This window comes from Apaloderma vittatum, unplaced genomic scaffold, assembly GCF_000703405.1.
Source record: "Apaloderma vittatum isolate BGI_N311 unplaced genomic scaffold, ASM70340v1 scaffold27916, whole genome shotgun sequence".
Classification (NCBI taxonomy): Eukaryota; Metazoa; Chordata; class Aves; order Trogoniformes; family Trogonidae; genus Apaloderma; species Apaloderma vittatum.
This window is the reverse complement of record NW_009723755.1, coordinates 2,650-16,477: the sequence shown is the minus strand read 5'-3', so window position 1 is coordinate 16,477 and position 13,828 is coordinate 2,650. Positions and strand designations below refer to the sequence as shown.

At 52.2% G+C, this 13,828-nt stretch overlaps 1 protein-coding gene across 1 annotated transcript; it reads left to right on the top strand.

Annotated features, from left to right (window-relative positions):
* Nucleotides 1-6: 6 nt before the first annotated feature.
* ZNF341 (zinc finger protein 341) lies at nt 7-12,862 on the top strand (the record flags this gene model as incomplete). The annotated part of the gene is made up of 11 exons (XM_009872246.1): nt 7-126; nt 1,274-1,469; nt 2,580-2,664; nt 3,576-3,766; nt 4,677-4,870; nt 5,659-5,867; nt 7,284-7,380; nt 9,014-9,146; nt 9,589-9,700; nt 10,477-10,547; nt 11,778-12,862. Coding segments are annotated over 11 exons (1,923 nt in total), but the record flags the coding sequence as incomplete, so codon positions are not given.
* Between the last annotated feature and the right edge of the window lie 966 nt (nt 12,863-13,828).

Here is a 13,828-nt window from a genome sequence, read left to right as displayed (position 1 = left end):
GCTCCGGGGCAGCCCAGCGCCGGCAGCAGCGGCGTGGTCGAGGTTTACAGTGCTCCTGCTCCTCTGGCGGCAACCAGCACGGTGGAGATCCAAACGCTGGGGATGCAGCCCTACCCGCCCATGGAGGTAAGGCCGGGTTGTCTGCCGAGGCTCCGTCCTGCTGGGTCTCTTCTACCAAACAAGGCTGCCTGGGTATGAGCTGGATTAGAAATGCAGGAGTAGAGTCTGGGAAGTTGTGTTCAGTTATTTTGACGATGATTATTCCTCTGGGAGAAGGTGCTGAGTAGAAGGACGGCAGCAAGACGATGAGGATTCTGAGAACAAGATAAACAGTTAAGAGGGATGGAGGCTGCACAGGCTTAGGAGTCCTGAACATGTGCTGTGGTTGAGTGATACCTTCAGCTGTTCAGAGCACTGTGCTGTGCACGGCACGTTTAAGTGAAGAGGAGAAATTCAATCTAAGTGTCAGTGAGCTTGACAAGGCAACTTTTCCTAAAGAGAGGCATAGGCAGGGGTGGATTTACCATTGGGTCAGCTGTTCACAGCCTCTCCATTAGCATTACCGTTCGCAGCAGAAGCTGCTGGGTGTGACAGAGGTTTGTCAGCCTTATCTTTGTAGCTGGCATTTGATCTGGAAGTGCCAGTGGTTAGAAATAGACAGGGATGCTGGATAGGTCGTGGTCTGTGTTAATCTATCAGGGTGGGCGACAGAAACATGCTCAAACTGTATCACCCCAGACTGATGCCTCTGTCTTTTTCTCTGAGCATCCTTTTCTAATATTGGTGCTGATGTAAAGAGCGGTGCTTTACCACCTGGAGTTTTCCTGTGCTTTCCTTCCCTTCTGCAGTCCTGCCAGGGCAGGCAGCAGGGACCAGAGATCCCTGTCCTCAGGGCTGGTGTGAACCCGCAGGGTCAGTGGGGATTGTTCTGGTAACCTGCTCCCGAGGGATAAGAAACTGGTCTAGGCATAACACATAGGTGAGGGACTAGATGTTTCCTTCAGAGTGTTTCTTTATTGTCCTGTTCCTGCTGTAATAACTTCTGGGCGCTTTGTAATGTTCAGCAGAGGAGTTTCACGCTGTGCAGGGTGTTCATTTTGGAGATGCACTGTTGGACTGGTGAACCAGGAATTTGATCCAGTTTGGCAGGAGACAGAAAACCCAGCCAGACTAATAACCTGGTGTCACAAGTGTTGCTGGAGATGGAAGTTAGGGCACAGTATTAATTCTGTGTTACCAAACCTCTTGCCGCTGAAAACTTGCACTCTTGCAGGTACCAAGCCAGTGTGTGCAGAGTCCCGTGTACCCTTCTCCTCCTGTGTACAGCCCTGGGAAACAAGGCTTCAAATCCAAGAGCACCAGCGCTCCCACACCTTTGAGCAGCGCGGGAGGAGGCAGCGTGGTTGGTTTTGACTCCACTGCCGCTGCCAAAAGTCGACGCTGCAAAAACGAGAGCGGGCTGCAGGAAGGTGAGTGTCCTTAGGGCATTTGCCGTGGGCTCTCCAGGCCCTGTGGGGGGACTTTGGCTGCCACGTAGCTCTGGATGAGGAACACGATGCTCTGCATGAAGCTGTCAAGATGGTGAAAGTGTGGATGTGCTTCTTGTCTGTCACCTCTGAGTACACGTGAAAAGACTGTCACTGTGCTACTGCATGGGCAGTGTTAAATCTCTGCAGCTATGTGCTTACTGGATCACACCCAAAATGGGAGATCCTGCAAAGTAAGGTGTTGGAGCTTGGTTTGGTTTAACCCAAGGAAGATTGTCCAGCCACAAGATGTGGCCTGGCCCTGAAGACTCTCTTCCCAAGGGCCAGGGTTCCCTTCCTGCCTCGGGTTTTCTTCAGGGGCATTGAAACCCAGCCCAGGTGAGGCAGGGCAGGGGCGTGCCCCATTACAGGAGGGTGGAGGGTCAGATCCTGCCCTTTCCTGGTGTGATGCAAGGGCACCTAACTGAAGGACAGGGCAGGTCCTAGGCGTGAGGTGGAGAAAAGCCACATGGCCTTCCTCCCCAGGAAGGTCGGGCCTCTGGAGTGGCAGATGCTAGGGTTTAATGCTATTTGCAGAGGTGTGAATGATCATGCAGGCTGCAGCTTTCAGTCCAGAATTTCCTAGAGCAGCCTCATGGTTCTGCTGTTTTCCCTTGGTTTATAGCCCATTGTAGTAGATAGAAGATGTGACTGACTGATCTTCTGGAGGGGAGAAACATGCATGTGCTGATGGCTGACCTTGGTGAGTTCATAGGAGAGAGAACTGGGGCCCTTCCTCTCACTAATCCTGTGTGTCTTCCCAATGCCCAATGTGCCCTTAGAGTAGGTGCTTTGTAGCACAGCTGGAAGGGTCCCTGGAGTGGTTAATGCCTGCAGGGGATGCCCTGCCCCCTCCACTACTACTAAGTACTTCTAGAGTTAGCTCAGGCTGTGTTAAATATATGTTTGTGCCCATAACCTCTCTCCAGTCTGGCCAGGCAGATCTTACACTTTGACAAGCGCTTTATTTTCAGTCCTGAATAGATGTGTCTTGGGGTGAGGGCCCTGCAGTGCCACACGATCTCATTCCCATGGGCGCTTTTGCTCTTTCAGGCAAACTCAAGTCTCCCAAGCTGAAATGCACTTACTGTGACAAGGCCTTTACCAAGAACTTCGACCTGCAGCAGCACATCAGAAGGTAACGGCGCTGCTAACCCAGACCCAAGAGGGTGCCCGGGCGGGAGGTGGGCACAGCTTCACTGAGGGACTTTGCACAGTCTCGTAGACCTTGTATTTGTCACCTCCCAGACTCTGCACTGCGCTGGGAGGTGATCTTTCAACCCCCTCACTCCAGGACACCTTCTCCCCAGTGTCTGAGGTGAAGGCTGCATCGTGGATGTAATCTTGCTGATTATGAGTTTGATACTAGAGACTTGTTTTTCTAGCTGTTGAGACTTTGAAAACCAAATCTGTTGTCCCCTGATCACTGGAGTGTAGCACTGTCTCCACTGCTTGCCTCTGCCCTTTTCTTTGCTCTCCCTTCCTAGCAGGCTGGAGCCTTCGTGTTTGCTGGTGTTAGCAAACCATAAGCCAAGCTCAGTGTCTATATAGGGAGCTCTTACAGGAGAGCTTTTCTGTGGCAGGAGGCAGCTGAATCTTCAGTTTCCCCTGGCAGAGTCTGCAAGACTCAGGATAGGTGAGAAGGAACAAGAGGTCATTTTGCTCCTCTTCCCAGCCTGGACCCTTTGCATGACATATTCCATGTGTTAGAGTCCACTCTTTCTCCTGAAGCAGAAGGGCAGGGTAGAAAGACCTTTTTGCTGTGGACAGGAGGGAGCAAATTAGAAGAGATGTGTGTGCAGGGGAGGGAGGGATGACAGGAAAGAAGAGGGTTGTACCGCTGAGAAGGTGATGGTGTCTCCAAAGTCTGTGTGGAGTCCCTGACAGCGAAGGCTCTGACGTTGCTGCAAAGCTCTTTTCCTCTCACGCTTCTTTATTTGATCCCTTGTCACCCCCAGACCGTGAGTGTTTTGTCTGTGCGCAAGGCTTGTTTCCTGGAGCTTCCCTCCTCTCTCTGCCGGCTGCTGACACGGTGCCTTCTGCCTTCAGTCACACAGGTGAGAAGCCCTTCCAGTGCATTGTGTGTGGTCGAGCCTTTGCCCAGAAGTCCAACGTGAAGAAACACATGCAAACCCATAAAGTGTGGCCTCCAGGGCTGGGGTGCACTATCTCCCGCAACTCCATCACGGTGCAGGTCATGGCCTTGAATCCCAACCAGCCAGAGGATGAGGAGAACACAGGTTTGCTGCCTGGGGATGGCACGTGCGCGGGACAGAGCGGCGATGTGAGGAGTCTGCACGTTCCTGCGCCTCGGTGCAGGGCGGGAGGGGAAACGGGAGCTGTGTGTGCTGTTTGTGTTCCTCCTGTGGGGTTTAGCAGTGTGTGCTGGAGAAGCAAGTCACGTTTGCTCAACTCCAGCTGACAGGTGTGTCATTTCGTACCCCGAGCCGTGGCGGATTCAGGTACTGGTGGATACAGGGCTCTAAATTGTGCCAGTATGTGCATGCAGAGGTGTCTTTGCCCCACTGCTTTGGCAGTGCGTGAACCACACTTGACAGCTCTGGTCTAATGGCCAGACAAGCTGATGGTTTAGGACAGCCCAGTGCTCTGGCTTCTTTGCAGTGTGCAGCCTAGGCTGCATCTGGCCCCAGTGGCCAGCTGAAAATACTCGTGACAGAGAAGAGCTCCTTGCTGGCAGATGGTGTCTGGATGCCCTTTCTGCTGGTGGCCTCAGTCCTGGTAGGAGGGGAGGGAATGCAGTGACCATGTCACATCTAGGACAAGGCCCCGCTGAAGCTGCTCTCTGCAGGCATCATGGCTGTGAGCTACTGGCTGGATCTTGCTTCCCGTCTCCTGCCAGAGATTGGAGTAAATCTGGCTCTGATTCACTAGTGGAGACAGTTTTGTCCCTGGAAAAAGAGAATGGATTAAGGAGAAGACTGAGTAGTCGGAGCCCTTTTAATCTGTAGACAAATTTAAAACTACCCTGTTAGAAAGTGAGATCTGTCTGACCTCAAGAATCTGTCTTTGAAAGGAATGAAGAGCCTGGAGGCAGCCGCAGCCTGGTCTGTTGTGGCTGCACGGTCCTTGCAGAGCAGCTTTGAGAGCTGTCTCACAGCACGCTGTGACTTCCTCTCTCCCTTTCTCCAGGTTTGACTCAGCCCTCAAGGACTCCTGCACCACCGCCCCAAGACATGAGCCCCTTGGATGAGAGCGAGGCGGGCAAACTGGAAGCCAAGCAGGTTGTCCTGATCGATAGCTCTTACCAGTGCCAGTTCTGCCCCAGCAAATTCAACACCTATTTCCAGCTCAAATCCCACATGACGCAGCACAAGAACGAGCAGGTAGGGACAGAGGGTGCTCTATGTTGGTGGCGAGATTGGGATGAGCTGTGCCAGCTGCCAGGGTCTGTTCTGAGCCTCTTGCCCCGTAAAGCTGTGAGTGCTTCCTGTGCAGCTCAGCAATCTGCATGGCTGGGTTGCAGCTGTGTGGTCTAGATGGCCTTAAAAAGCTTGGCTGCTGCCACCTTGCTGAGCGAGAAGTCTGCTGAGCAGGTTTGGGTGGCTAGAGAAGAAGCAAAGAAGCAAAGTCCAGAGGTTCCAGTGCAAGTGGAAGCTCTCAGGTTGTGGGACAGTCATCACTGGGATGTTGTGGTCTCAGCCACTCGAGTAGTTTCAGGCATTGACAGCAACACCCTTTTCTCCCACTTTGCTTTTATAGAGGGGCACCCAGACAATCTGTGTTTGCAGAGTGTTCACATCCCAGCAGGTTCTGCCGTTGTCTCACCTGGAGCTGTCAGCCACATCTTGATGCTGAGCTGCTCTGTGCTGTTCTGTACAAAGCCCCTTGCTCTGAAGAAGGCAGCAGAGAAAGGGGATATTTTCCCACCACATCGTGTCCTGCTGCAGTGCAGGGCAGGGCTTCGCTGCTGCGCCCTGCCTGAGAGCGCCTTTGTTCATAACATCAGCTCAGCTGTTCTCCAGCACAGTGGGTGAAGGGGTGGCGATGTCTTTCTCTAAATACCCAGTGGCAACAATTTCCTAAGAGGAAGGCTACTCTCCCTATTGGCAGAGGATTTTCCCTCTTTGTTTCCATGGCGTGCCTCTCCAGTTGCTCTCCCTTCTTCTCGCAGGTGTACAAATGTGTGGTGAAGACCTGTGCTCAGACCTTCCAGAAGCTGGAGTCCTTCCTTGAGCACATCAAGAGCCACCAGGAGGAGCTGAGTTATCGCTGCCACCTCTGCAGCAAGGACTTCCCTTCCCTGTACGAGCTGGGCGTCCACCAGTATTCCCACAGCCTGCTGCCCCAGCACAGCCCCAAGAAGGACGTGGCCGTGTACAAGTACAGTAGAAATCGGTGCTCACAAGGCTTGTAGGAGTGAGTGGGTGCAGCGTGTGTTTGGCTGAGAGTGATGGGGATATGAGAGGGAAGAAGGGGCCGTGTGTTCAGTGGCTGTGGTTCTTTTGGGCACCGAGGTGGCAGATGGGGTGGCCCCTCCGCTGGGCTGCTGGGTCCAAGCACATTGAATGCAAGGAATCTTTTAGAAAGACAGTGGAAGGCTGGGATCAGTTGCATGGGAAGATGCCATCACTGCACGTTCTTCTTATCACCAGTCAGGAGTGAGGTGGGCACAGCTAAACCTGTGCTGGGCTGGGTCAGAGACCCAGGGACGCCTCTTCCCAGCCTATTTTCTGTGATTCTTAAACATCTGCAGTAAAGGGAGTGTAGGTTGTAGAAGCCGCGTCCAGAAAAAAATCTCCTGTCCCTTTGCTGTGAAAGGGCCTGTTGCCTTTCTACTAGTGTAGAGAGAAAGGGTGAGGAGTTCCACAGAGAGCTCCCTGGAGCTTTTGAAATGCCCGCGGAGGCATACAGGAAGAGTAGGAAGCCAAGAAGGTACTGAAGGAGGAACTTCGCGGAATAAATATCTACTACTTCTTGCACAGACCATGATTTCTAGTTATCTTTGCACTGCCGAGCTTCATCCTACAGCGCGCTGGTGGGGATCGTTGAGATCAGAGCCCTGCTCATGTTTGAGGAGGTTTTAGTCCAATCTAAGGAGAAAGGCTTTCACAGCAGATACGTGATGTGAATGCCTCTGCACTCACTGCTGGTGAGGTCTGTCCCTGTTGCCTCTTCCCAGTCAGCTGTGGCAGAGATCTCCAGCAGAAATACTGCTGGGATACGTGAGAACAGGTGAGTGAGGTGGAGAGGGCCCAGGTGGTTTTGGAGAGGTGGTGGCACGAGCCAAAGCTTTGTTAGATGCCGCAGCCCCCCTGTGGAAGCGTGTTGCCCCAGCCATGGGTAACACTGCTGTCACTTTGTGCCCTCCTCTCGACTCCTTCACTGGGAGCTGCTGTCTTCATGCGGTAAAGACAGAAGGAGGTGTTTTAAGTAAGGTGAGCTCATTACTTAGGGTCTGTGTCTACAAGGAAGCAACGTGGAATATGTGCTCAGGTGTGAGTGCTCTCATGGGAGTCTGTGTGGAAAGGCATTAACAGTTTAAAGGCTTCACCACCCAGTTTTCCAGCATCACCCCCTGGTGAAGGATGCGAAGTGTGAGTGTCATCTCTCTAAGTGGGTTGCTGAGGTTTCAGAGCACCTGGGGGGCTGGTATTGTCTGTACCAAACCCTCCTTACAAAAAAAGAAAAAGGGAAGGTGGCTGCTGAATGGGCTGGGTGGTTCTGCCTGGGGTCTGCCCCACGGTGCAGGGTTTGCTGGCAATAACCTCATTCATGATCTTTTCTCTCCACTTTCAGATGTGTGAAGTGTGTAAATAAATACTCCACCCCGGAAGCCCTGGAGCACCATCTGCAGACAGCGACACACAACTTCCCCTGCCCTCACTGCCAGAAGGTGGGTGGGTGATGCTGCCCGAGCTCATCCTGAACACATAGCTGGGGTCCTGAGGGGGACGGGATCCCTCGGCTCCCTTTCCTCTCCCTTCCTACCTCAGTTTGGACTGGCAAGCTCGCGAGGTGCGAGATGGGGGGGTTTGCACCCCTGGCCTCCACCTCGCTGGCCTCTCGCGCAGGGTACGTTCCTCCCCGCAAGTGCTGGCTTTTCTCCCAGGGTCATTTTTGCTGAACAGAATTTGTCAGCAAATTTCCACAGTGGCGCAGGACTGCACACCAGGCTGCTGCCCTTATTTCTTAAAAGCAAGTGTACCAGGAGGAGCAAGGCTGGTTTTGGGAAGTCTTAGAGTGGTGGCAGGGCCTTTGACCCACCGTGCCTGGCTACCTGTGCCTGCAGGGGTTGGGCATGGAAAGCCCTGCGTCCTGCGGGAGCTTGTACACCTCCACTGCTGTCCTCATCTCCTCTTGCAACAGAAATCTCTAGGTTCCTCCTCGTTCCTGTTTTTTGGATGAGTGCTCTATGTCCCTGGCAAAGAGAAACCTGTCCGAGTGATGTGACTGGGACTGGAATGATGCCCGGGTGGGTTTTGGCTGGAAATACTCTCTTCAGCACAGCCCCTGAGGGGGTTTGAGGGGCAGAATTTTGTGGGGTTTGAATTACAGTAAATAATTTTTTGGAAATCCAGACTAAAATTCGGACCCTTGCTCCTCTATTTGTAGCAAAGGAAAGGAAAACCCTGCAGTGAAGGCAGGGACAATCTCAAAGGAGTGACCGCTCTGTACTGAGGTAGCTCAGGAAGGGGAAACACACTCCTGCCATGGTTAGTAACCCTCTCACTACCTGTCTTCACTTACTCCCACCAAGTACCCTTTTGGGCATCCTTCTGAGTGGGACTTTCAGCATGCAGCACAGGGCTTTGAAAGCCTAGTATCTGCAGCAGCTTTTTTTTTTTTACTGTTTGTATCCTTACTAATATTGCTGTTTTGTGGAGATGTGAGAGCAGCAGTCCTGGGTGCCAGAATGCCTGGCTCTCCTGTCCTCCTTTCAGATGGGTGCTTGCAGCATCCTCACTAGGAATTCCACTTAGCTTGGATATTTCCAGTATCCTCCTTAGCCAAAGGAACCACTTGTACTGGCTTTATTATAAAGACCATGAATGGCAACGTTGGGTAACAGATTACTGGGGAGCACAAACTGGAGTTAACACCGTGGGAAGGTAATAACTACTGGGGGTCCTTGCCCAGCCCGTCCTACTGCTGGTTCCGGTGAGAGACTGGTCATCGCTCTGGGGGGCTGGTCCTCAGCGCTGTGGCGTTACAAAACTTAGCAGCAAGGTTTCAGCCTGTGTGTTTCTTAAGGATAAGGGGTTTGGTGGTTTTGTTGTTTGCTTTTCTGTTTGTTTGTTTTTTAAAGCAATGTCCTGGGTTTGAGCTAAAACCCAGCCCTAACCCATGACAGATTTATCTATATTTTCCTTGTACAAAATGGAAGGTTTTCTCAGTGTGTCCGTTCTGAAAAAGCAGTCACCATTGCAGCTTCTTATGCTTTCTATACAGGCCACACCTCCCGTGCCCATGCAGCCTCAACCCTTGTGTGCTGCTGGCTCTTAAGCCTTGTTTTTCTGCTTTTACAGGTGTTCCCCTGCGAGAGGTACCTGCGCCGCCACATCCCCACGCACGGCGGGGGCAGCAAGTTCAAGTGCCAGATCTGCAAGAAGTTCTTTCGCCGGGAGCACTACCTCAAGCTGCACGCCCACATCCACTCGGGTACGGGCTCCCCTGGCACCGCAGTGCTCGTCGTCCCTTTATCCCATCCGTGCTGTCCCCTGTAGTGTCCTGGCTCTTTTCCTGCTAACCAGAGTGATGGAGTTGCCTGTATATATATCCTTTCTAGTAACGCGAATTCAGGAGGTGTGTGGTTTGGGTTCTGCACCAGCTAGAAGCTGGACACAGAGGTGGCTTCCCCAATGCTTGTGGCTGCAGAAGCCAAGGAAGCTGGCCCTGGAGAGAGGCAGCAGTGCACAGTGGGGGTTGTACCCATCCATTGATCCATCAGGCAGGGCAGGGAAGCTTGGAGAAGTTTACAGAGAAGCCGAGTGGCACAGCTGCCGTACTGAACCCTGTATGTGACTAGAGCAGCTCTGTGTGACTAGACTTTTCCCTGATTCATGGTCTTCTTTTTGTTCTTTTTTTTTTTCTTTTAATCCAGGTGAAAAACCCTTTAAGTGCTCGGTGTGTGACGCAGCTTTCAATCGGAAAGACAAACTCAAGCGACATATGCTGATCCATGAGCCTTTTAAGAAATACAAATGTCCCTTCTCGTACGTAGTGTGCCTCCAGCGTGGTGGCGTGGCTCAGTGGGGTTGGGATAGGACAAACATCTCTTGCACGTACCTTAGGGTACCTGTGTGGCATCTGCCAATCCGTTGCTTCTTGGGGAGGCAAGAAGGTCACGTGCTGTTGAACTGGGAACCCAGAAGTCCCATTTTTTTTGTCACCGACTTCCTGCGGGCCACATTGTTTCATCTCAGTTCGTTGAGCCTTGTGAAATGATGCCTGCCTGCTCGGAGGCCAGGGTGGGGTTGCACCTGTGAGGCACTGGGGAAGAGAAGGAGGAGTATTTGACCACAAACTGCAGGCTTGCCCGAATGATGGGCTTTCCCCAACTGCCCTATCTTGAAAAGCCCTTTGCCAACGTGGAAGCTAATGTACAAGCCAGAGAAACTCAGGTTTAGAAGGTGCATCCCCAGATCCATGGCACAGCCGTGGGCCTTCTGAGGTAGCCACTGACTTCTCCCTGCTCCTACCACCTTGTAGCTCCCTCCAAAACACTTCCATCTCCAGCTGGGATCGTGAACCTGCTGGTTTTAGGAGCATTCATGGTGAGAGACACAGTGTGTGTGTCCCTGTAGCAGCCTGTTTCTTCCTTGCCCCTCTCCAGAAGGGCTGAAATAGCAGAGCTCCTACTGAGACTGCACCGAGGGACCCGTCTGGGTGCGGCTCAGAAGGGTTGTACATGTTTTTATAGTCCGAGATCTCTTTATACATTGATCCTCCGCCAATTCACGCTGCTCACCAGCGTTTGTTGTTCTTACAGAAGCCACACGGGCTGCAATAAAGAGTTCAACAGGCCTGACAAGCTGAAGGCTCACATACTGTCCCATTCAGGTAAGCGTGGCTCTGCCCAGGCTGGGATTTGCTGGGGTGCTGCAGGAGCCTGTTAGAGAAGGAGTGAGCCTGAGAAACAAGAGACAGCAAACTGTGAAAGTGCTTCTGTGTTATACCCCTGTAAGCGTAGGATGTCGCTTGCAGGTGCTTTCCCTGCTGTGTCCCCCCACCCACTGGTCAGCAGACACAGCTCCCATGGAATTTTCTGTGGGAGAATTTTCCACGGTGTGTGGTACGGTGTTTTCCAGATACAGGCCTAAATTCTTACTATCATTTATTAGTTTTATTTTTTTTTAAAAAAATCCCTGTCGCTGCAGGCCTGTGTAAGTGAGCTTGTACTCAGAGCTCTGTCAAAGCTTTGGGCTGTTTTCTAAGGCAATATAAATCTGTAGGCAGGGCCTGCTGGTGAAACACAGAAGCAGAGCTGGATTACTTGGTGTGTTTGCTATGAAATGAATATCTAGAGTGCTCTGCCTGCTCTTCCCCAACACCATCTCCCATTCAGTAGGAGATCTTTTGGGATTTGATTCCCTTCTATCTGTGTTCTGAAACTGATGCTTCCACTCCTAATAAAGACAAATAATTTATTCCCATGCCCTAGGGAAGGTTCAGACTTTTGTCTCGTGGGGTAGAACTGAAAGGCTTTTCTCGTGCCTGTCATGTCCAAAGCCCTGCGGAGCGCGATCAGATGGGACTGTGCTGACAGTGCAGTGGATGGTTTGTTTCAGACTGTAGATCCCCATACCTGGGAGAAAAAAAGCAAAGTGAAACTTTTTTTACTTACCAAATTCACTTGGAAAAAAAAAAACAAACCAGAGTTAAACAGTGCTTTGCATTTTCAGCACAATCACCTGACATTGTTTTTCTGGTGATTCTTTAATCCACTTATCTAAGGCAAAACCTTTTGGGTTTAGCCCTTCTGAAACACAGACGTTCAAGGTGTAGCTGCTCATCCTTTTCTTGCAAATGTGCCTGGTACAATGTCTTTGTCAGGTTTTCAGTTTGTTTTAATGAGCAAACTGAAAAAGAGTGGGGTTTCTCAGCTGAGGAGGTGGCAGTTTCATGCCTTTCTCAGGGAACACTTCCCTGGAAGAGGAGATGAAGCTGTCACGCGTCCCCTCGGCGCGGCGCAGGTTCTCCTGAAGATCTGCGTTAGGACACAGGGTCTCTAACTGAGCTCTCTCTCTCTCTCTCTCCCCGTCTCTCTCTCTGCTCTGATGCTGTGCGCAGGGATGAAGATCCACAAGTGCCAGTACTGTAACAAGTCCTTCAGCCGACGAGCCCACATGATAGAGCATCAGCGCTCGCACACCGGCAACTACAAATATCGCTGCCCCACCTGCAGCAAGGGCTTCACGCGCCACAAGTACATGAAGGACCACAAGTGCCGGCTGGGCTCGCCCAAGGACAAAGACCTGCAGCTCAGGAAGCCCCAGAAGAAGCGGGTGGCGCGGGGGCGCAAAACGGGCCTTTCCCTCCCCAGCCAGCTGGGTCTGGCAGAACTGAAGGATGGTGCCGCTGGGGAGAGTCCCCCCGAAGGCGGCCCGAACAAAGAACCGTTCCAGGAGTCGGACGCGGTCCTGTCCATCGTGGTCGGTGCGTCGGGAGCTGCTGACTCGGACCTTGTCGTTCCTGGGCAGCCCAACAGCATCGCGTCCGATTTGGCCCTTGCAGAGCTGCAGACGGCCTCAGAGGGTCCCTGCACCATGCTGGCTGTCCCCGTTTACATCCAGACGACGGAGTGACAATGCGTAGAGCCACTGTGTGGCTGAAGGCTGCTGCTGGGGCTGTCAGACTCGGTGCTGAAATTTATCCTGGTGAAAAAGACCAAAGCTCTTGTGGGGAGGTAGATGGATATGGGAGAGAATGGCTTTCATCTCCACTTCCCATCCTTGGGCAGAGGACTGCTTGGAAGCCACCGATGGCTACAAGGCACTGAAGACAATGGCTCCATTGTTTCTTGTCCCTCTGGTCAGCATAGGGCAAGAAAGACTAAGATCCCTGAATCAGGGTAAGAAGAAGGAGCAAACTTGCAACAAACAGAGCTGCTGAAATCAGGTGGCTTAGCAAATCACAGCCTGTCCCATCTGTGGTTTTTCTGGCCTAGAAGCTGTATTGCCCAGTATTTGGGTGGCCTTTCCGAGAGCAAACAATTGATCCTTCCTAGTGGAAGCAAGTTCATCCTGAGATCCTTTGGGAACACTCTTCACAAATACCCTCCTAGACTTATCTCTGGTATCTTTCTCCTCTCTGTCTCTATCAGTAGAAAGATCACCTTGTCTGTACTACATGTGTTATAAACACCGTGGACCTCATGTGCCGTGTGGAGTCGGTGGGAACATGTGCGTGTGTTGGCTCTTCTTTCTGGTTGGTGTTCTTTACACAGGGTTCTTTTCAGGGGTTCTCTCAACATCCAAGTGCCTCAGTTAAACGTGACACTGTCTCTGTACGGCGGGGGGAGGTGAAGGCCTGGGAGAAGTGACCTGCCCAGGGTCACACAGGAAACCTGTGATGCATCCATGAGGCAGTTTTGAAGCATCGGCTCTGGACTAGGTGTGGTGTGGTTAGGTAGCGAGAAAGTCCGGTGTGATTGGGACAGTTTCTCCTGTCTGCTTGGCTTCCCAAGCAAGAGTCCCAAAGCCAGCATGGGAACACCAAACCCAGGAACTGAAAATTACCATTGTGTGACGGTGGGAAAGGAGTTTCTCTGCTTTTCTGTACTTTCTGCTCCACGTGGAGGAAGCTCAGTCAAACTGAGCTTTCCCTGGTCAAGTTGCATGATAAGCTGCTGAGATGTCTCTGTGCAAAACCCTGTGTTTCCAGGTGGTGCAGAGCAGATCAGGTTCAGTCAGTCGTGGGTGCTGTGGAGTCCCCTGTCTTGACATCTGGGAAGCGGCGGGTGTTGGGTGTTTCTGGCTGTTGGAGCCGTGAGCCCAGCGTTACTGGTCTGACCAGCCTGACCCTGGTGCCTGCCTGAGCTCCAGCCCATTGCTTAACCTCAAGCTGCTCTTCCCATCTCTTCCCAGTTTTGCTGAAATCTTAAAAATCGCACCTTGCAGAGACAGCGTGCCGGTGCCGTGCCCACCATGGCATCTCCTGGTGCCGTGCGCTCCCAAACTGCACCCAGTCTAACCATGGTTCCCATGTCAGGGTGGGTCCTGCCACCAGTTTGCTTTGCTCACTCCATTCCCTAACTCACTTTTTGCCCATCTGACTTTTTGGTGATGCTTCTGTACCTGCTGCTGTTGGCAGGTGTTAGGAAATGGAGCACAGGGCTTGCC